The sequence below is a fragment of the Cyprinodon tularosa genome, unplaced genomic scaffold, assembly GCF_016077235.1.
Source record: "Cyprinodon tularosa strain WSP-4 unplaced genomic scaffold, ASM1607723v1 ctg343, whole genome shotgun sequence".
Lineage (NCBI taxonomy): Eukaryota > Metazoa > Chordata > Actinopteri > Cyprinodontiformes > Cyprinodontidae > Cyprinodon > Cyprinodon tularosa.
In genome coordinates this window covers 1,460,437-1,483,152 of record NW_024039056.1, presented here as the reverse complement: position 1 = coordinate 1,483,152, position 22,716 = coordinate 1,460,437, and the positions used below count along the sequence as shown (strand labels likewise).

Genomic DNA, 22,716 nt, shown 5'->3' with positions numbered 1-22,716 from the left:
CTTTATAAATAAGATTGATCTTATTAAAAATAAGATCATAAGCACTCCTCTATCCGCGATTGTACCTGAGGTAGTCATGGAATCTGAACCGGGTTTAGACTGCTTTGATCCAGTTGAACTCTCTGAATTAGCAAAATTATTGTCTTCATCTAAGCCTTCAACTTGTATGTTAGATCCAGTTCCAACCAGGTTATTTAAGGAGGTATTCCCTTTGATCTCCTCCTCCATTTTAGATGTGATTAATCTATCTCTGTTACAGGGATATGTACCTAAAGCTTTTAAGGTTGCTGTAATTAAACCTCTGCTTAAGAAACCGTCTCTTGACCCAGATGACTTGGTCAATTATATACCTATATCCAATCTTCCTTTCTTATCCAAAATTCTTGAGAAAGTAGTTGCCAAACAAGTTTGCGATCACTTCCACCATAATGAACTTTTTGAAGAGTTTCAGTCTGGCTTTAGAGCTCATCATAGCACTGAAACAGCTCTGGTGAAAGTCACTAATGATATTCTCATGGCCTCAGATAATGGACTTGTATCTGTGCTCGTCCTGTTGGATCTTAGTGCTGCATTTGATACAGTTGACCATAATATTCTTTTAGAAAGACTTGAATATTTTGTTGGAATTAAAGGAACAGCACTAGACTGGTTTAAATCTTATCTATCTGATCTAATTCAGTTTGTTCATGTTAATGATAGATCTTCAACACGCTCAAAGGTTACCTGTGGAGTACCACAGGGATCAGTGCTAGGACCAATTCTCTTTACTTTATACATGCTCCCAATTGGTAGAATTATTAGACAGCATGGGATTAATTTCCACTGTTACGCTGATGATACCCAGCTATATCTGTCTATAAATCCAGATGAAGCTAACCCATTACATAGATTACAGGCATGTCTTGAAGACATAAAAACCTGGATGACTCTTAACTTTCTGCTCCTGAATGCAGACAAAACATAAGTTATAGTCTTTGGACCAGAGTCTCTGAAAAAGAAACTGATTAGCCAGTCACTTCATTTGGATGGGATTAAACTGATTTCAGATAATAAAGTAAAAAATCTTGGTGTTATTTTTGATCAGGACCTGTCATTTAAATCCCATATCAAAGAGGTTTCTAGAATTTCCTTCTTTCATCTGAGGAACATTACAAAAATTAGAAATATCCTGTCCAGGGGTGATGCTGAGAAACTAGTCCATGCATTTGTTACTTCAAGGCTGGACTATTGTAATTCTTTACTATCAGGAAGTCCACAAACTGTAGTTAAAAGCCTTCAGCTGATCCAAAATGCTGCAGCCAGAGTTCTAATGAAAATTAAAAAGAGAGATCATATCTCGCCTATCCTGGCTTCTCTTCATTGGCTTCCTGTTAAATCAAGAATAGAATTTAAAATCCTCCTTCTCACATATAAAGCCTTAAATGGCCAAGCTCCATCTTATATCAGAGATCTGATTGTTCCTTATGTTCCTAACAGAGCACTTCGCTCTCAATCTGCAGGTTTACTAATGGTTCCTAGAATTTCTAAAAGTAGAATGGGAGGCAGATCTTTTAGTTATCAGGCTCCTCTCCTGTGGAACCAACTACCAGTTTTAGTCCGTGAGGCAGACACCCTGTCTACTTTTAAGGCTAGGCTTAAAACTTTCCTTTTTGATAAAGCTTATAGTTAGGGTGGCTCAGGTTATCCTGAGCTATCTCTATAGTTATGCTGCTATAGGCTTAGACTTTTGGAGGACATAGGGACCCCCATTTCATCATTCTGCTTCATTCTCTCTCTGTTCTCCTATTCTGCAGAATCTGTTAGTTCAATCTCTAACCTTCTGCTCTCTCTGCTTTTCCTCAGAGTAGCTTTGCCTCGTCTGTTCCTGTTTGGCTGTGACGTCATCCTGGAAAGAAACATCAGCTGTGCTGCTTCTATCAACACCCTTGTTTATAGATGTTGGAGATCAGCCTGTTTTCCAGTGTGGTCCTGTTTCTCTGACCGTGACTGAGTGGATGTGCTCTCTTCGTCCTCTGGCATGGGAGCTGCCTTGGAGCTCGTCTGCCTGGCTGCGTGTTTCCTGGACGGGGCCGCCTTTTACAGCTGCTTTTTGTATCTCTGCTTCTGTCTCCTTGAACCCCAGTCGGCCTCGGCAGATGGCCGCTCACACTGAGCCTGGTTCTGCTGGAGGTTTCTTCCTGTTAAAAGGGAGTTTTTCCTCTCCACTGTCGCTACAAGCATGCTTAGTGTGGGGGATTGTATTTGAGCCAATGAGTCAATGCAATCAACTGGTTTTCCTTAGATAGAAAACTTTGTATCAATTTGACTGTATGATCTGGTTGAACTGTAAAGTGCCTTGAGATGACATGTGTTGTGAATTTGGCGCTATATAAATAAACTGAATTGAATTGAAATTGAATTGATGATAAAATCATTTAGAGCAGATCAGACTATAAGTAGCATAAGGGGAGTTTTTTATGCTTTTCTCTCATAAAAAAGCAAAAACAAAAACAATAAAAAACACAAAAACAATTCCCTAAATCTCAAATTGAATCTCTTAATCTTGTTTCAGGTAGAATGTTTTTGCTCTAGTTCAATTGGCCTTTGAAAAAAAAATTTTTTAGGCCCTTTCACATTTAAACTATGATTAAAAGCAAACCAGACCAAAATGGTTTAGACCAACACAAACCAAAAGATGATTTTTTAGGTTAGATGGATATGTTATGTTGCTTATGTCTGTGCAAAAACTCCTTCAATCTATCATCTGATCTATACCACCCTGGTATAGATCAGCAACTCTAGTCAGCGCGAGTATGTGGCCCTGTTTGCCTGCAAGAGAACCCTGGTGCCGTTTGTTTACAGTAAAAAAGCAACCATGCTTCTGACTCAAAGTGAGACAGTTATCCACAGAGAGGAAGCGTTTCATGGGCTGTAGATTATTGTCCAAGTATATTTGATATGAAGGTCAGAAGGTTAGGAGAAGACATTTTTATGGTTCTATCATTTGCTTGAAATTGAGGTCCTGGATCAGTAAAGTAGCCCCATCACATTCTGCCCCTGGTTTTAAATGAAGGTCTGAGGTCTTTTCAGAAATTCTGTTAGCTTTACACCAGATGAGAGATAACCTACCGGTAACCTTAATCTTGGAGCTCATGGATGCAGTTTTAACCGAACTTCTTTATTTATTGTTTAATCACAGATGTAGACTCTAACTGAGGTAACAGTCTACGGTGCTTCAGATGTTTAATCAGAGTTGCTTTGTAATCTGTTTAACCTCCTATGCTGCTTTGAAGTCGTTCATTAATGGGAAAGTTCACCACTGTTCACCGCTGCGTTCGATGATCATTTTGATCAGAAATCCAAGGAGGGATGTTTCTTAATATGCAAAAAAAGAAAAAGTCTTAGAAAGTGAACAGACATATAAGATAAGCAGATATTTAAAACTGAAAATAAAATAAAAAGAATATCAGTCTAATTTTGTTTGAAATATGCTTAGAATTGCACAATATTTGTCATTTTGGGGGGAATTTTCATCCTTTTTCATTTTGCCCCATTGGCCCTGTTATTTATTTCCTTCTACAGATTTGGTAGTCAAGCCCTAGTGTTGTTAATGAAAAATTATTTTCAGCTATAGTTAAGTCAAAATTTACCAATGAGGGTCAATAACGTTATCATATAGAACATGTTTGGATTGATTTTTGGGCTTTAATTCATTAAATCTTTTTAAAATGTATTTTGTATTCACTTGGGGTATCTTTGTCTGATTAAGCTATGACATAAGAGCAACAACACAAAAAAACTGAAATGAATTAGAGGGAAATACTTTGAGAAACTTCCCACAGAAGAAATTATAAAAAAATGTTTGTGTCTTATTTCTAACTATAATCTTTATTGTTTAAACTTTAGTTGTTTCTCCAGCTACCACCATCCTTTTGTCAAAAAAAGAGGAAGATCTAGACAGGCAAATAGATAATAATGAGAGGGAAAATCCTGAGTAAGGGTTGCCTGCTGCAAGATTTTTCTCCTACCATCAATCCTCTCGGAGCTTTTGGCTCCCTCACCTCGTTAGCTAATTGAATAAATGACAGATTGTCCTCAGTTCCCTGTGAGACTCTTCATTTGTCTTTTTTAAAATTCCATGCTCTCTTTTTAGTCCTGTCTTCCCTCAAACCGGTACTTTAAATGTGATGCATATAGATGCACAAGAACCAGAATGATCAAGGATAAATGTCGACATTCACCTTTAGGCATGACGTTATAACCATTGGCAGGTGAAGTGAGTGACACAGGTTGTCTCTTTATCCTGACATGAGCCAGTTATTAGGATGTATGAGCTTTCTTTATTTTCCTGGTCCATTCTTTTTAGTATTTTTTCAAGAGTTTTCCATATAAGGAATGGGGTCTAACGCAGAGTTGGAAATATGACCAAATAATTTAGAGCAGATAATATCAATTTTATGAAAATCTATAATTAAATGTTCCTAAAAAGTATGTAATAACTAAATAAATTGGTAGTGTTGAATTAGTTGTAGAGAGATTTTAGCAGACCTATCAAAAAATACATCCCTAAATAGTTATTGTGATTTTAAAGATGCTTAAACATAATCAATTATATAATATTGTGTGGTTAAGGATCTGAGCTGCATTATTGCAGATGTTTAATTAAATAAGTGTTTGTTAAGAATACTACAATGTTTTTTTATTAACAAATGTCTGTTATTTGAGATCTCATTAGAATCAAGTTTGCAGTTTTAATTCCTGAAACTTGTTTTTATATATCTATAAATAATTTAATGGTAAAAGACCACTTCTTTAGCTGGTAAAAAAGCAAAATGTTGTGCAAAAGGCAAAATATTTTTAAACAATTAAAGATTGGGAGGTCTTCAACATATTCTTCTAGACCAAAGGTGTGAGTTCAAGCTTTGAGATAGAAATAATAAAAAAACAATTTACTTAAAGTTGCAGAACATCTTCCTCGCTGCCAGCAGGTGTTAGTTTGGTTTCAGAGTTCTGTTGAATCTGATGTAACCTTCTCTTCTCACCTCTCCTCACTGATGTGGAGAAGAAATTGATTGCTTATAGGTGATGTTGTGGTGTCGAGGGACTGTTCTAGCGTGTGTGTGGGTGTGTGTGTGTGACTATGCTCTGATTGTGTGTCAGCCTAAATTAGCCTCCATGTGACATGGGTCTGGCACACACTGCTGCCTGCCCTCTGCCCACCACTGTGCATATGTGTCCTAGATTATAATTAATAAGCAGCGTGCCAATCATGCTTTAATCACAATATCTCTGCATTTAGGGGGCGTGAAAGGGTCACTTGCATCTGGGCTGCAGGATGGCCAATCTGGAGCAACTAATAAGATACATTCGCGTCTGTGCCTCCCTGATGGACTCATTTGAGTGTTGGTGGTTGCAGCTGCTCAGGTGAGCCCCTGAGACTGATTTATGTTAGTTTATTTATTTTGTTTTAAGAGAGGAAAAACACCAACTAGAACACAGTGTTCCTTTTACTTGCATCTTGTTTGACTGCTTTCAAAATAACTTGATTGTTTTTTATCCAAAAAGAAGAAACAGTATAACAGTATAATTAATTCCTTCTTTGCAAGTAAAGTCACTTGCACTGAGGTAGCCATAGAATCTGAACCGGGTTTAAACTACTTTGATCCAGTTGAACTTTCAGAGTTAGAAAACACTACTGTCTTCATCTAAGCCTTCAACTTGTATGTTAGATTCAGTTCCAACCAGGTTATTTAAGGAGGTATTCACTTTGATCTCCTCCTTCATTTTAGATGTGATTAATCTATCTCTGTTACAGGGATATGTACCAAAGACTTTTAAGATTGATGTAATTAAACCTTTACTTAAGAAACCGTCTCTTGACCCAGATGACTTGGTCAATTATAGACCTATATCCAATCTTCCATTCTTATCTAAAATTCTTCACGAAGTAGTTGACAAATAAGTGTGCGATCGCTTACACCATAATGAACTTTTTGAAGAGTTTCAGTCTGGCTTTAGTGCTCATCATAGCACTGAAACAGCTCTGGTGAAAGTCACTAATGATATTCTCATTTCCTCAGATATAGGACTTGTATCTGTGCTTGTCCTGTTGGATCTCAGTGCTGCATTTGATACAGTTGACCATAATATTCTTTTAGAAATACTTGAATATTTTGTTGGAATTAAAGGAACAGCACTAGGCTGGTTAAATTTTTTCTATCTGATCGATTTCAGTTTGTTCACGTTAATGACAAATCTTCCTCATGCTCAAAGGTTACCAGTGGAGCACCACAGGGATCGGTGCTAGGACCAATTCTCTTTACTATATATATATATGCTTCCAATAGGTAGAGTTAGACTGCATGGGATTAATTTCCACTGTTATGCTGATGATACCCAGCTATATCTGTCTATAAATCCAGATGAAACTAACCCATTACATAGATTACAGGCATGTCTTGAAGACATAAAAACCTGAATGACTCTTAACTTTCTCCTCCTGAATGCAGACAAAACAGAATTTATAGTATTTGGAAAAGTATTTGAAAAAAAAATTATTAGTCAGTCACTTCATCTGGATTGGATTAAACTGATCTCTTGGTGTTACTTTTAATCAGGACCTGTCATATAAATCCCATATCAAAGAGGTTTCTAGAATTTCCTTATTTCATCTGCGGAATATTGCACAAATTAGAAATATCCTGTCTAGGGATGAAGCTGAGAAACGAGTCCATGCATTTGTTATTCAAGGCTGGACTATTGTAATTCTTTGCTATCAAGTCCACAAACTGTAGTTAAAGGCTTTAGCTGATCCAAAATGCTGCAGCCAGAGTTTTGATAAAAATTAAAAAGAGAGATCATATCTCTCCTATCCTGGCTTCTCTTCATTGGCTTCCTGTTAAATCCAGACTATTCTGCAACTTTTAAATTAATTCAAGTCCAGCAGACTGCAATAAGATTGATGACTTGTTACCAGATCTCTTCATACATAGGTTATTGTGTCATTATTTTGTAAATCTGATGCAGTAAGGACAAAATAATGTCTCTCCTTACAACATTCACATAATCCACAGATAAAAGTAATTGAAATAGCAGCTGTCTGTCTAAAATGAGAAGAATGGCATCTGGTAACTGGAGCTATATTCATTATCATCATATTTAAAATGTGCATGGACAATTTACATACAAACAAAGACAATTCTGTCAGCTCAATGAGAACGTAATCTACCGTGTTTATGTAATGTATACCTCCTGCTGTCTGTTATGCTTAAATGCTTGCACTCCACAAACACTTGACTGAGACACAAAATAAATTTACAAATTGCACTGGTATAATAATGTGTTTTGATTAAATAATAATTTAAAATAAAATCCAGTCTTCTTTGGTTGGGTTCTATCAACATCCTGTGACTTGAATTATCAATATATTATCTATTTTAAAGTTACAATATGTAATAAGGAAAACAAAGTCAAAGTTTTGGAAGTGGCCATCACAAAGACCTGATCTCAGTCCAATTAAAAAATTGTGAACATACCTAAAAAAGCTGTGTGCAAGCAAGGTAACCTACAGAAACTACTAACACTAGTTTTATTTGGAGGAATCAAACCAAAATTCAAGCAGTCAACTATAAGAAGCTTATAGTATGAACCAATCTTTTTTCTTTTTTTTTTTTTTTTTTTTTTTACATAATATCAGTGGTGTCAAAAGTACACACATTTGTTACTTAAGTAGAAGTAAAGATACTGCAGTTTATAAGTTGAAGTATCAACTTGACCTCTTTACTCAAGTAAAAGTGAAAAAGTATGTTCTCCAAAACATACTTTTAATTGTAAATGTTTTAATTGGACTGAGATCAGGTCTTTGTGATGGCCACTTCCAAAACTTTGACTTTGACTTACTTAAAGTATAAAAGTAGAAAATAACCTTAAAAAAAAAAAAACAGCCAGATGCCACTATATGAATTAAAAGCTCAATTTTACAACTATTCAACTATTTCTAAAAATTCTTTGAGATAGGGCCAAGTATGAGGGAGGTCTTGTTGATCCGTCTCCATCTCCTGATACGCTCTCGCCTGTGTCCGACCTTTCAGACATTTCAACATCTTTTTCTGAATCCAACATTGTAGCATGGCATAGACAATTCACCTTTGCAGTTTGAAGAACACCTGCTTGCTTCTGATGATTTCCATTGGCTAACTAATGAGTGTTTGCGTTATATGACTCTTCCAATTAAACTAGTTTTCACTAGATGTGGATGGTGCCAATGATCTGCATTGGATGGTGCACATGACGTGAAATAAATATTTATAAACATGATTAAACCGACGCCAAGAGTGTCGAGTAATGTTTGTTTGAAAAATATAAGGAATGGAAAGTACAGATACTCCTGCATTTTATGAAATTTAAAATAGCAATTTGGGGAAGGTTGTCCAAACTCATATGTTGCCCAAATCTTAATTTTCTTATAAGAAAAAAGTGTAAGTTACAGCAAGGTATTGTACAATTTTTAAAATGTTGTGCAAATAGTTAATTAAAATAGGCTGATTGGGCCAAAATGAACCACTACATTTTAGGATTCAATTCTGCTTTATTTCTTAATCTTAATAGCAGTTTTCTTGCGGATTAAAAAAAAATTTGAAACGTAACGTGCGGAACCAAAGTGCTCTGGGATCTGTTTCTTGACGGCAGTGTTTATGGAATTCCCATTCATTTCCTGGTAGAATTGAGCATAGCTGAACATCCTGAAGCAAAGTAATTTCCGCAGGTTGTCGTTGATAAATGTTAATGTAGCATCCAGGTTTACTGCCAACAATGATTCCTTACACTGTCAACATCAAGCTAGCTGCCCGGACGTTGACTGGCACCCTAAATCTGCAGAATAAAACAGCTGTCGACTGGTGAGTACTGCACTTCCGCTGTTAGCATCATTTATGTGTTGCTATAATTCAGTTGCTAATGACAGTGTAAATGTCAGGTATTTTTTTAGTGTTATCGGATCTATTTGACTAAATCGATTGTTTCGCTATAGCGTAGACAACCTTTTAATTGCAGAATTGTATAAACATGCAGGACATTTCAGTGTCACGTGATATGTCAGTTTGCCTGGACAGATTTAAGAAACAAGAATCTTTAATGTCAGTATTAAATCATGATGTAGTGTTTGTTGGGACACCGAGCCTAGACTGCAAGCGTAGATCGCAGATTGAAATTAAGACAGACTTAAAGGGGGGGAAAGCATCCTTAGAGGACATCTGCAAAAGACAGACACGTCTCAATAAACGCTCCACTTTATATCAGTTAAATATTATGGTCAACATTTCTATAATAATTTCACAGGAAAATAGAACAGAGGTAAAAAGATAAGATAGAAAGTCAAATGTATTGATCAAAAGAGATTTCCTACAGGAGAGAAAAGTAAAAATAAATGCAAATCAATATTGTTTTACAGAGATAATCCCATAATTTCGCAAGAGGATAAGGGACACTGAAAAAAATAAAAAAGTAGACTGATTTTTTAAATTTTATTTTAGTTTAATATGGTAAAAAAGTCAGAATCCTGACTGTAATCTCAGAATTCTGACTTTTTTCCTCAGAATTCTAAATTTTTTCTCACAATTCTGACTTTAATCTCAGAATTTTGGATCTTAATGTAGATGGGCACCATGAAGGAAGAGATGTGGGAGCACTCAGCTTTACTGGCAAAGATTTGAGTTGTTTGGAAGGGCCAGTAACAAATTGGTGGAAAATAACGCAACTAGGCAACTTTTTACATGCCCAAGGGGTCCCCAGTGATGCTATTTCATTAAAGAAGGTGATTAAAACCAAAGAGCTAATCTCTAAAACTGATATGGCTACGGCTTGATGCTAACATGTTTGTTAGCTGTCAGAATACAGATTTTTTTTTTCATGTTATACTGAAATAAAATGTAAAAATCAGTTAACTTCTTTTCATGTTTTCAGTGGCTCTATTCCTCTTTCGTACATAATTTTATTTATTTATTTATTTTTTTTTATTTTTTTTACCCTGTTTACATTGACTTACAAAGGGCCTAGAGAAGTGCTCAGAAAAGGAGGCCTTGATAAATTGCTTTGATTGTAATTTGGAAAGGAGGGCTTGTACAATTTTGAGGAGTAATCAGTTTAATCATATTGAGCATATTAATACATTTCTTGCTTTACTGTTGCATGATTTTTATTTTTATTTTTTACATCTGGTCTGGACAGTAGTTGGTAGTAGTTTGTTGCAAAGCTTGGTTCATAGACAACATAAATTTATATTTAAAGATTCTTTTTTAAATCTCTTTAAAAGCAGGAACTTGTGATGCAAATATGGACCCAGGTAAAAGTGTTGATAATGGAGAAGATATCTCAGTGTTTTAGACCAACTACAATAAATAGACAACACTTTATGTTAGAGCTTTTAAAATAATTTAATTTTCTTCAACAAAGAAAATATCAAGTCAAATATGGCTTAAAATGGAGGATTTTCGGCCATGTTCAATTTCCTAATTGTTGATGGTTTTGTTTACTTTATCCATCCTTTACTTTCCACATCCTACAGGGGATGGCAGGGACTAATAGCGCAAGGATGTCACTCCAGTATTCTCATAATTGATCCAAAGACTGCTCAGACCATCCAGGTCCTGGAGAGGCACAAAGCAAATGTTGTCAAGGTGAGTTTCCGTATATTCAATTTATTTATGCATTTATTCATTTTAGACATTAAACTTGAAAAGTAAGCAGATAATGACCTTTTAAAGTTTCTGTTATTCTAAAATGTTATCTTATTGCAGTGTGTAGTAAATTAGCAAAATTGTCTTTAAATGCAAAGCAAATTTTCCAGATACTTTCTTGTGATTTTTCTTTGTAGACAACCAGCAGTCAAATCTCAAAACAATTTCTGTTAAAAAAATTGTCATGTGGACAATTTTTTTGAAAAAAAAAAGCACAAAAAAAAACATACTATTAGAAAATATAACTGTCAAGGAGTTAACAAATACTTTCAAATATGATTGATTGATGTTAAATAAATTGAACACTTTTATATTTTTCTATTGCTTTAAAAAAAATTCTTCATTGGGAATTTATCTATACAATATTTTTTTTTAACAAGATCGTCTGTGCATAGGTCATAGAAAAAGTACTTTGCAACAATGCAATTTGCAATTTCAACATGACATGAAGGTGTAACTAAAACATGTCTTTGTGACAGAGAACGAACTCTGAACATCCCCTAGAAAACACCAGCTCACTGTGGATGATTGATTTGGTAGCATCCTTCTAAGAGGATCCCTGTTTTAGTCAGTAGTGCTAGACAGAGTTAGGGTGAAGACGGAGGGAGTTAAAGGTATGTCTGTTCTGTAAGAGAACCTGTTTGAGACATCAAAAGATTTGAGCTGGGGGTGGAAGTTTACCTCAGTGTTATACTTAAAAGTTTCCCCTTTTATCTTTCTAATTAACAAGCCTATCTGTGCTAAACTGTTGCGCAAAACCTGGTTCTGTCTTCCCAAGAAGTCCGAATCCATAAACAAATTAATACCCAGGTTTATTCTTCTTTTCGAAGCACCTGAACCCACATATTGGTTTTGTAAAAGGCAGCAACAGGACATTACTGATCAACCGGCATATTAGAAGAATTAGAAATAGTAACTGATGTGTGAAGTACGTACAAATTAATTACATGTGAAGTGAGTAACTGAGCAACTATTTCAACAAAAACTTCAGGTATATGATAGTTTTGTTTTTAATTCAGCATTTTGACATATTTCCTTAATATATTAACACTAATTAACACTATTTAAGTCAAAGACTATGTTTTTTGCTCCTAGGTGAAATGGTCAAGAGAAAATTACTACCACAACCTGAGCTCTCCCTACTGCCTGCGACTCGCCTCAGGAGATGCCTCCGGGAAGATCATAGTGTGGGACGTAGTCAGTGGCACAGCTCACTGCGAGATCCAGGAACACTCAAAACCAATTCAGGGTGAGGATGTTAAAGAACCTGTTCAGGAAGCTCTGACTCTGTTTTCTAGAGAGAACCTTTCCTCTGGTATCTCTGAAATCAAACTGTTGCTCTGCTGGTAGTTATTTGATTTCTCTGAAGCACAAATTCACTTTCTTTGGCAGATTTAATTCCCTCTTCTTTGGTTGACCTTTGTGTCCCTGTTTCTCTCTCTCTCTGTTAGATTTAGAGTGGTTGTGGAATCAGGATGCATCTCGGGACCTCCTGTTAGCGGTTCATCCTCCTAACTACATCGTTCTGTGGAACGGTGACACAGGAACCAAGCTGTGGAAGAAGAGCTATGCTGAGAATATCCTCTCATTTTCCTTTGACCCATTCGATCCATCTAACATGGCATGTAGGTTAAACAGTAGCTCAGAAATCTGCCACACTCAGTTTTCAGTTTTTCACTTTAGCTGGCGCATGTAGTAAAGGGTCTGGATTTCTTTTTTTTTTAAACTTGGTGAAATCATTTCTGAAAAGGAAAAAGCTTCTAAAGCAATTCCAGCAAACAGTCCACAAAACTAAATGTTAAAATGACCAATACATAGAATTAACAATAGTCAGGTAGAATGTTTTGGATTCAAGTCATTTTAATCTCACAAAGTCTACATAAAATCTTTTTTTAAGAAATATGGATTATTTAGGTAAGATATTAAAGATTCTTCGTTCAGTGATTTAACAGTTTATTTCAGTCATTTCTGCACTAAGGACAGTTTTTAATTGAATTTAAAGAAGTTATTGTTGTTATACAAAGGGCTGCTCAGTGGCGCAGTGTGTAGCTGCCTTGCAGCAACAAGTTTGCAGGTTCAAATCCCGGTCTTTCTGCATGGAGTTTGCATGTTCTCCCTGAGCATGCGTGGGTTCTCTCCGGGTACTCCCACTTCCTCCCACAGTCCAAAAACATGACTGTTGGGTTAATTGGCTTCTCTAAATTCTCCTTAGGTGTGAGTGTGTGCGTGAATGGTTCTTTGTCCTGTTTGTTTCTTTTTTGCCCTGCAATGGACTGCCGACCTGTCCAGGATGGACCCCGCCTCTCGCCTGTAGACAGCTGGAGATAGGCACCAGAACACCTCACGACCCCGCTTGTGACGGAAAATGGATGGATGTTATACACATTTTTTGAGAGCAAAATGTGGAAATTACTTTAAAATATGACATTTTTTATTTTAAACTTGTTATTTGTTTGAAGCAAGAAACTTTAAAGTAAATAAAGTTTGCCAGACCAGTCTTGTTAAATGAGAAGGCTTATTTTTCATTTTAACATTTTTATTTTAACAATTTAACAGTTGATGAAATTTTTATATGTGAGCCATGTTTTATGCAAAGAGGAGTATTGAGACTTAATTGGTATTTCAGCAGTTTTCAATGCAAAGTTTCAAGAAGACTTAATTCCAACTCTCTACAAGAATGAGCTTTAATAATTAATGTTTTTTTTTTTTTTTGCAGTGCTGACCAGCGAAGGAATCGTTTTTATCACTGATTTTTCCCACTCTAAGCCACCAAGCAGCACTGGCAAAAAGGTGTACATTGCCAGCCCTCATGCAAGCCCAGCGCACACCAAACCTGCACCCGCTGCTACTCCTGCACCCACTGGTGCTAAGAAGGCCCTTAACAAAGTGAAAGTGCTGATCACCAATGAAAAACCAACGTAAGTTACACTCCAATATCAGGTTCGACCTGCTGATCCCATCGTGATGATAAGAAATACACTATATTGCCAAAAGTATTTGCTCACCTGCCTTGACTCACATATGAGCTTAAGTGACATCCCGTTCCTAATCCATAGGGTTCAATATGACGTCGGTCCACCCTTTGCAGCTAGAACAGCTTCAACTCTTCTGGGAAGGCTGTCCACAAGGTTTAGGAGTGTGTTTATGGGAATTTTTGACCATTCTTCCAGAAGCGCATTTGTGAGGTCGCACACTGATGTTGGACGAGAAGGCCTGGCTCTCAGTCTCCGCTCTAATTCATCCCAAAGGTGTTCTATCGGGTTGAGGTCAGGACTCTGTGCAGGCCAGTCAAGTTCATCCACACCAGACTCTGTCATCCATGTCTTTATGGACCTTGCTTTGTGCACTGGTGCACAGTCATGTTGGAAGAGGAAGGGGCCAGCTCCAAACTGTTCCCACAAAGTTGGGAGCATGGAATTGTCCAAAATGTCTTGGTATGCTGAAGCATTCAGAGTTCCTTTCACTGGAACTAAGGGGCCAAGCCCAGCTCCTGAAAAACAACCCCACACCATAATCCCCCCTCCACCAAACTTTACACTTGGCACAATGCAGTCAGACAAGTACCGTTCTCCTGGCAACCGCCAAACCCAGACCCGTCCATCAGATTGCCAGATGGAGAAGCGCGATTCGTCACTCCAGAGAACGCGTCTCCACTGCTCTAGAGTCCAGTGGCGGCGTGCTTTACACCACCGCATCCGACGCTTTGCATTGCACTTGGTGATGTATGGCTTGGATGCAGCTGCTCGACCATGGAAACCCATTCCATGAAGCTCTCTGCGCACTGTTCTTGAGCTAATCTGAAGGCCACATGAAGTTTGGAGGTCTGTAGTGATTGACTCTGCAGAAAGTTGGCGACCTCTTCGCACTATGCGCGTCAGCATCCGCTGACCCCGCTCCGTCAGTTTACGTGGCCTACCACTTCGTGGCTGAGTTGCTGTCGTTCCCAAACACTTCCATTTTCTTATAATACAGCTGACAGTTGACTGTGGAATATTTAGGAGCGAGGAAATTTCACGACTGGATTTGTTGCACAGGTGGCATCCTATCACAGTTCCACGCTGGAATTCACTGAGCTCCTGAGAGCGACCCATTCTTTCACAAATGTTTGTAAAAACAGTCTGCATGCCTAGGTGCTTGAATTTATACACCTGTGGCCATGGAAGTGATTGGAACACCTGATTCCAATAATTTGGATGGGTGAGCAAATACTTTTGGCAATATAGTGTATGTTCCAATCTGGCAAAAACTGAGCTATTTTGCATAAAAGTATGTGAAAATCTGTGTGTCTTGTAGATGTAGGAAGCAATGAGACACAAACCCCAAAAGTATTACTGTTATTTATACAAAACAAGGTGTTTCTTTATAAAAAAATTTTTATTGTAGTGTATAGTTTTTAGTGATGGTGAGATGAAGCCTCATGAGGCATTAAACCGTTTGGCCAAACTGCTTCAACGATCCCCACAGTTCATGAGGCTTCATGTGAACATGTCACCACCTGTTGGTGGACAGCAGAACTACAGTTTGTAATAAAATCAGTGGTTTTTTCCCCTTTTAAGTTCCTTTGAAATTGTTAATGGTTTGTGTGTATAATAAAATCTTTTGTAATTTTTTTAACTGTAAAATTTCTCAGAACAATCATTTAAGGTGTACAGTTTTTCTGCCATTTTAATGAAATAAACTCAAACAGACAGTGAAAGTGTTTGTGCAAATTGGGCAATGATGAGCAGAATGAAAGGTGTTAGTCATTTTTTATTCAAACATTATAGTTTTTCCACGTTTTTTGGTTTTAATCAGGTTGGAAGTTGTGTTCAACCAATCTTTTGTAAACCGACCTAATTTACCCAAGCTATATTTTTACTCAGGCAAAACAATGCAAATTAGTCTCATGAGCCAAAATAATTAAGTTTAATTGCAACTTTCAAAAGTCAAAGACAGGTGTTGAACCATCAACCTCTAGTGTAAGAGCCTGTCTCCTACAGATGACGCCACTTATGTAGATAACAATATCAGGGAGGAAAATACTACTTAATAGTGACGTGTTAACACTGAGTTTGTCCAGTGGCTTGCTCAGATTTTGATCATTACATTGTTTATTCTAACCAAATTAGTTTTGACCAACTAGATTGGTTGGAAAAACAACCAATCTATTCTTAGAATCTATCCAAACTCTATCCAACTGACAGCATCTCTCCTCCAATCTCCCACATCTTGACTGAACACTGAGACTGTTTAGATGCCTGTCAAAATTCTTGTGCTTCCCGAAGCGGTCAGGTGGTATCACGGTAGCGAGGCCTCGGACGTCATCAATTTTGGCCCCGCCTCTAAATGAATCAAGCCTCGACACACGCTTCGGGTAAATGCCCCCTCCATTACTCGACACATGCCTCGAAGCATCGGCTCATCTCATAACATCGCTAATAGTTTTCCATTTACTCTAAAATTTTGCATCACTGTGTGTCACTGAAAATCCTAAAATCTTAAAAAAAAAAGTCACTGAGGTTTAAGATTGTAACATGAAAGAATACAGAATAGTTCAAAGGGTATGCAAGGCATCCCAAGTACGTCTAATATTTAATTCAGCTGTTTAGTCTCCCGGTGTATCAATGAAAAAGTTGAAGTGATTTGTCTGACAAATAAAGCTCTTTTCCTTCCTGCTGTGTGTTGCTGCAGGACAGAGGCAGTGACTCTAAATGACTGTCTGCAGCTGTCCTACCTGCCGTCCAAAAGGAACCACATGCTGCTGCTTTATCCCCGAGAAATTTTAATTCTGGACCTGGAGCTCAGCCAGACAGTGGGTGTGGTGGCCATTGAGCGCTCTGGGGTTCCCTTCACCCAGGTGAGGAACCACCTTCTTAAGCTTTCTTCATTGCCCATGTTCTCTGTGTACAGTAACGGTTTTATCACAGTCTGGTGTTGGTTTTACATTCATCTGTCATTTATTGCCTAGAAGTCAAGTCCATCATCTGACATTGACTTAATTCTTTACTGTTTACTTCAAGGTGTGATGGCTGCAAAGAGCAGCACTGAAGATTAAAACAGCAGCTTGTTTTACTGCTAGACCTTCAGTTCCTCTCAGTTGTCTTTGTTAGCATCATCTGGGGTTTAATGGCCAGTCTCTGCCTTCTGAAGTTAGTTTTAATTGGATATCATCAAATATCTTGTCACAGCTTTAAAGGCAAAAGCAGACACTCTTTTAATGATCCTCCAATCCCTTAGCGCTCTCCTAATTCCTGTTTTCTTTTGTAAAATGAATGATTGCTGTAGCCTTACACAGGAGAATGTAACCACTTTCACTAATACCGCTCATTTTTATTAACACAGAGTGCTTTAAAAAAAAAATTCATAAATTTTATGCCTGATTTCCAATAAATGAGGTAGATTGGTTTATATTTAAATAGTAAAATAGTTAAATAATTTGATATGTATGAAAGTAAACACATGTTAATTATGATGATTTCTCCCCACTTAAATATTTTAGATAATTGCATAAATAATATTGTCAAACAAAATTACAGAATTACAAAGAATCACAGTCTGCAATTAAAAGGCCTATTCTTAGATGGTTTGACTTGCTATGATCAATAAATGTCTGGTCATGTCAACACCTTTTTAAAAACATGTTTTAGACTTAGCAGTTTTTTCTATGCAGCTTTGAAATCTTTGAAAAAAGCATTAATATCCAATAAAGTCTGGATAAATTGGCCTTACATTATTGGCTGAACGTTTAAGCTGCCAGACTTGATTCTTTTACTGCCCAATTTGTTTTGCAGACAGTAAAGAATCAAACAAAAGCACAACAAAATACAATTTAACTGAAATTGCAAAAACATAAGCCCTTTAATTTGTATTTATTTTTAAACATTGTGTTTGTGAAAAGCCACATCACTGCCTGAGCTTTTTTATAACTCATTCCATGTTTCAGATTGATTTAGATTACAGCTGCTGGGAGGAAGGATCTGTGATAACGCTCCCTGCACCCTAAATGCATCAGGGAGCGTTATCACAGATCCTTCCTCCCAGCAGTGTAAGACTTTATAACCATCACTGTTCCCAAAAACCTAAATAAATTGTTACATTCATGCTGATTTTGCACAGTTTCTACCTTAGTCAGTTAAATAACATGCTGCTGTCATTTTGCACATCTCTGATGTTGCTGCTATTTTCAAATTTATAATTTCATTACTGTAAAAAGGTCCATACCTGTATATTGGTTATTTATTTTCCAGGTGCACACTTTTTATATTGTTAAAACACTTTACAGTTCAGTATTTAATTGTTTATCTTTTAACTTTTCACTATTATGTTATTCTTGTACACTCTTCTAAGGTTCACATTTGTGTGAATTTTTTTTTTATAATCTTTTTGCTGCTGTAACACCAGAATTTCCCCATTGTTGGACAATAAAGGAATTTTCTATTCTATTCTATACTAACAGAAACCCCATTTAAAAGGTCAGCTTTTAAAGGCTTAACGACCTTCTCAAATCAACGTTTTTAAATGAACTGTTAGTTCAAAATCTATAATGCGAATTTTAGGTAAATAATGTTTTCTTTTTATGTTTTGCACATAGAATCAAAGTATCACAGATTACAAGCTGTGCTTTAATTACCCTGCTGTCATGTTACGATATACCGATCCAAGTTTGACAAGTTTAAGTATTGCAGACTTCGAGTTGACATCAGTTGCTGCTGATTCAAAAGAACCTTAAAATAGCTGTTAACCACTTTAGAAAATGAAACGTTAACCTCACTGTTGTTCTTTCATAATTTCTAAACCATGTCACACAAGTTAAATGTTTCTAATTCATATTTTCTGAAATTGTTATAAACATTGAGTTCTATGTATTGTTTAAATGTGTTTCAGTCAATCTGTTTGTGCTCAATTTATTTTATTATGTTTATTACAGTAAAGCATCTTTTTTCTTTTTGAAGGTTGTTCCCTGCGCTCAGCGTGACGCTCTTTACTGTCTGCATGAGAACGGTTGCATTACTCTGCGGGTGTGCCGCTCGACCTCAGCTATAGAGGAAGCAGCAGGTAGGGAGATGGGAACTTTAACACCCAGATCACCCTCTAGTTGTGTTCTCCTCAGAAAATAAGCTTAGTCCTCTCTCTGTGGTCTTATGTAGAAATGCTGCTCCAGCCATCGGCACATTAAATTTAGCCTTCATCTGTGCTTTACTTTCCACCTTCTGTTTTTTCGTTTATCTTTGACCTGCTGTTCCAAGCTAATGGAATTTTAGTGAAATTAAAATCCTCTCCTCTAATTTCTGATACTTTATTTAGTTTCTCATATTTTCTCATTTACTATGACATTTCATTTCTCTTAAGTCATAACTAGTACAGCTTTCTTGTTTGTCATCAACAGACCCAGAACAGAGTCTCCAGGAACTTGTTTATGACCTGCGCTCCCAGTGTGATGCCATAAGAGTCACGAAGACGGTCCGGCCATACAGGATGGTTGTTTGCCCTGTAAACGAGAACAAAGCTGCTCTCATGGTCAGCGATGGAAGAGTCATGTTCTGGGAGCTCAAAGCACACACTGGGCGTTCTGTTGCCAATCCAAGGTAGGCAAACTCTAAAACTATTTTTATGTGATAATTAGATTCTGTTTTCTTTCTATTACACTAAGCTCAGCTGAATGAGAAGCAGTTTAGAAAATAATTAGCTCCCTGAGTCTAAGAGCTGAATTTGACTCGAGGCCACTCAGCTTCTACCTTAAGCGGTGTAATAAGCTTTTTTTTTATGCCTTGTTGACGAGAGATGGTCTGATGGAGGAAAAGATGTGTACGTTGCTTTGGTCTGTCTAACAGAAAGAGCTAAACCAGGAGTAAAGTTCTCAATTTTCTCCTCCATCTAAGTTTTACCTTCACCTTTAGTCATGAAAAGTTGAACATGGTGTAGTGTTTCCCAACCGGGCTTACGCATACCCCTAGTGGTCCACAAGTGCATTGCAAGGGATTCATGAAAGATTTTTATTTCCTAGGTTAGGGTTTTTTTTTTTTTTTTTTTTGAAATTGAAAGCATAAAATTATAAAAATTAATTGCTCAAATTAGGATATATAGAAAGATAGAGAGATAGAAAGGGGTAGATATAGATAGATATACTGTCAATAAAAACATATAAAATAGGATGATAAAAAAAACACAAAATTAAATAAAAAATAAAAAAATAATAAACAACTCAGTCCTTCAAGATGCATTAAATTGTCTAATGGCAACCGGGACATAAGATCCTCAGTATCTCTCCATTTTGCTACTCACAGGAATCAGTCTTGAAATGGTCTTTATTTCAGTTATTGTATGTTCCACTTTTGGAAAATCATAAATTCTTTTGACTGAGAGGGATACTCATGGTAAGACAAATGCCCAAAGGGGTACACAAGTCAAAAAAGGTTGGGAAACACTGGTGTACAGAACAATATCTTGGATACAAGCCGAGGGTTTCTGTACCCTGCCTCAGATAACTGGAAAATTGAGGAACATTTTGTTTTTAAAGAGCACTGAGATGACTTTGAAATTGTTTGTTCTACTTAGTTATACTGCTGAAAATACTAAAGTAAGGTCTGCTTATTTTGGATTCGTTTGCACTTTCTTTTGCTAGATTTGACAAAATGGCAATTATAAATGTTTTTTTTCTGACAAATATACAAGAACTTGGTACACACTTATCCCCATGGGAACATTGCTATGGCTCTATTGTTTGTGCAGAAGCACAAACAAAATCATTTTTAATGAATGTTCTTTCTGCTCTTGCTCCACAGCTCTGCTCTGTCGCCTCTCTACTCCCCTGTGTCTTTTTGTGGAGCTCCTCTGGTTCCGAACCAAAAAAGAATCCAGGATCTTTCTCTCAACAGTATGATCGGTACGACCATGACCAACACTGTCATCTCTGCCTGACAAGCCAAAGCAGATGCAGTCTGATATTTTAACTTTTATTTCTCCCTTTCTTGACTGCTGTAACCAGCTAATTAAACAGACGATCAATATAAATATTAATACCTTTGTGTGAAACACTACACTTAAAAACCAAAAATAATTTAACTGGGCTCATGATGAAAAGAGTAAATAATTTTCTTCTTTTGTTTTTTTGTTTTAGTTTTATGTAAACATTTAAAAAATGGTTTCAGATACCAGGTTAGTTGTTTCATTTAGCGGTTCTCCATCTTGATCCTCAGGGTCTCACATTTTTAGATATTCTCTACTCCCTCATGCTAAACTACAGAGAAAGGATGATTTTCAGGTTTCTGCAGAAAGATAGTATGCAGAAGAGGCAAATGTAATCAGGGTTTCATTACAATTTCAGCCTCAAAATTTAGAACTAAAATATATCGAGAATGTTGCCTTTAGTGTAGAGAAGAGATACTGTGAAATTATATTTTCACAGTGGGGCCATCATCAAAACAGTGACGCTGTTTGTGTCATATCAGATGCTCTCATTTCAGGGGCGCCACCCCAAGTATCACAAACACACTTTACAAAGTTTTTCATACCCTTTCAGACCCAACCGGAATTCGAACCCGGGTCACCTGAGTTGCATTCCAAATCTTACACCATTCTGTGAAAATTATTTGTGATTTAGAAAAAAGAATTTATCAGCATTTTAAGCATAAAGTTTTTTTTCAGAATTAACAGTGAAAAGGTGAAGAGTCCTATTAAAAACCTCAGAGACACCTCAGGTTGTATTTATCAACATATTACTCTATAAGCAGTAAATAAAGACTGAATCAGTTGAGGCATGTTTGATCAATAAAGGCTTTAATGGGTCATTTACCCAGACAGACTTTTCATTTGTGCCAAACTTTGCTAAATTAGTTTTTTACTAGTGTTGCGCCGATGCCATTTTTTGGCCCCGATACCGATACCCGATACCTGGCTGTGCAGTATCGGCCGATACCGATACCATAATAATGTAAAATAATTGCCATCATGGCTTTGTCAAGCTGCTGCCTACCTTTGTGAAGCAGGAAAAAATCTAATACAAAGTGAATCCAGTAGAACTTTGTATTGCCTACCAGGAGTGGGTGGCAATAGTTGAATAAACTTATGGCTCTCAAAATGGTGTCGGTGCCCTATTTGTTGGTACTTGCCGATACCGATACCACCATTTTAGGGCAGTATCGGGGCCCGGTCCAATACTGGTATCGGTATCGGTGCAACACAATTTTTTACCTCATAAAAGTTGTCAAGGTAAAGTGCTGGTTTCCTTTATATAACGGAGCCTTTGGTCAAGAAATGTAGGCTGAATATTGCCAAGGGTTTTTGGAGAAATTAAAGGGGAACAAAGCATGGAGATTAGAAAAGTGATTAATACTTTTATATAATTGTCTTGATGCCAAAAAGAGCAGATTTTTCTTTCACAAGTAGGGCTATCGCCATAGTGTTCCACTTGTTTTATGCATAGAAATTGCTTTATTATAATTATTCAGGGAGTTTTACAGATTATATGGGCACTGCAGTGGAAGTAGAACAGGAAAGGAAAAACAGAAAAAGAGGAAATAAAAGGGAGATAATGATAAAACATTTTCAGTCTGCTTCATCACCTGCAAAGGGATGTAAAAAGAACAGCACAACCAACTAGGGATGCACGATATTGGGATTTTGGCCGATATCCGATAGGCCGATATTTTAAAACTCATGTAGCCGATAACCGATATCGATACCGATGTTAAAGCTGAACAAAAATAAGTAGTCATTGAAAATAGCAGTTTTGTTATCCATTTCTGACACTTTGAAAAATAATATACTCAAATATATTTTCATATGCTGATATCAAATTGATTTTTAAAAACGCGGTATCGATCTATTTTACTTTCAAAATCTCGGGATATTTCATCGTTTTGTTACAAACTCATGATATTTTGCAAATTCTTGTGAGATTTTGTTAGTAAAATAGATCGATACCGCGTCAATATATCAACATATTAAAATATGGCAAAATTTCATGAATTTTCGGGGGATTTCGTAGCATAACGATGACATATAGCAATATTTCATTAGTAAAAGA

The 22,716-nt window shown here is 36.7% G+C and overlaps 1 protein-coding gene across 1 annotated transcript in view; it reads left to right on the top strand.

The window, feature by feature from the left end:
• Nucleotides 1-8,678: 8,678 nt before the first annotated feature.
• wdr11 (WD repeat domain 11) overlaps nt 8,679-22,716 on the top strand; it is a 32,167-nt gene continuing 18,129 nt past the window's right edge. Inside the window, exons 1-9 of the mRNA XM_038294712.1 lie at nt 8,679-8,876; nt 10,541-10,652; nt 11,808-11,961; nt 12,164-12,337; nt 13,429-13,630; nt 16,383-16,548; nt 18,644-18,746; nt 19,078-19,276; nt 20,474-20,574. Coding sequence (XP_038150640.1) covers nt 8,791-8,876; nt 10,541-10,652; nt 11,808-11,961; nt 12,164-12,337; nt 13,429-13,630; nt 16,383-16,548; nt 18,644-18,746; nt 19,078-19,276; nt 20,474-20,574 — 1,297 coding nt within the window. The 5' untranslated portion in view covers nt 8,679-8,790. The remainder of the gene's footprint in view (nt 8,877-10,540; nt 10,653-11,807; nt 11,962-12,163; nt 12,338-13,428; nt 13,631-16,382; nt 16,549-18,643; nt 18,747-19,077; nt 19,277-20,473; nt 20,575-22,716) is intronic.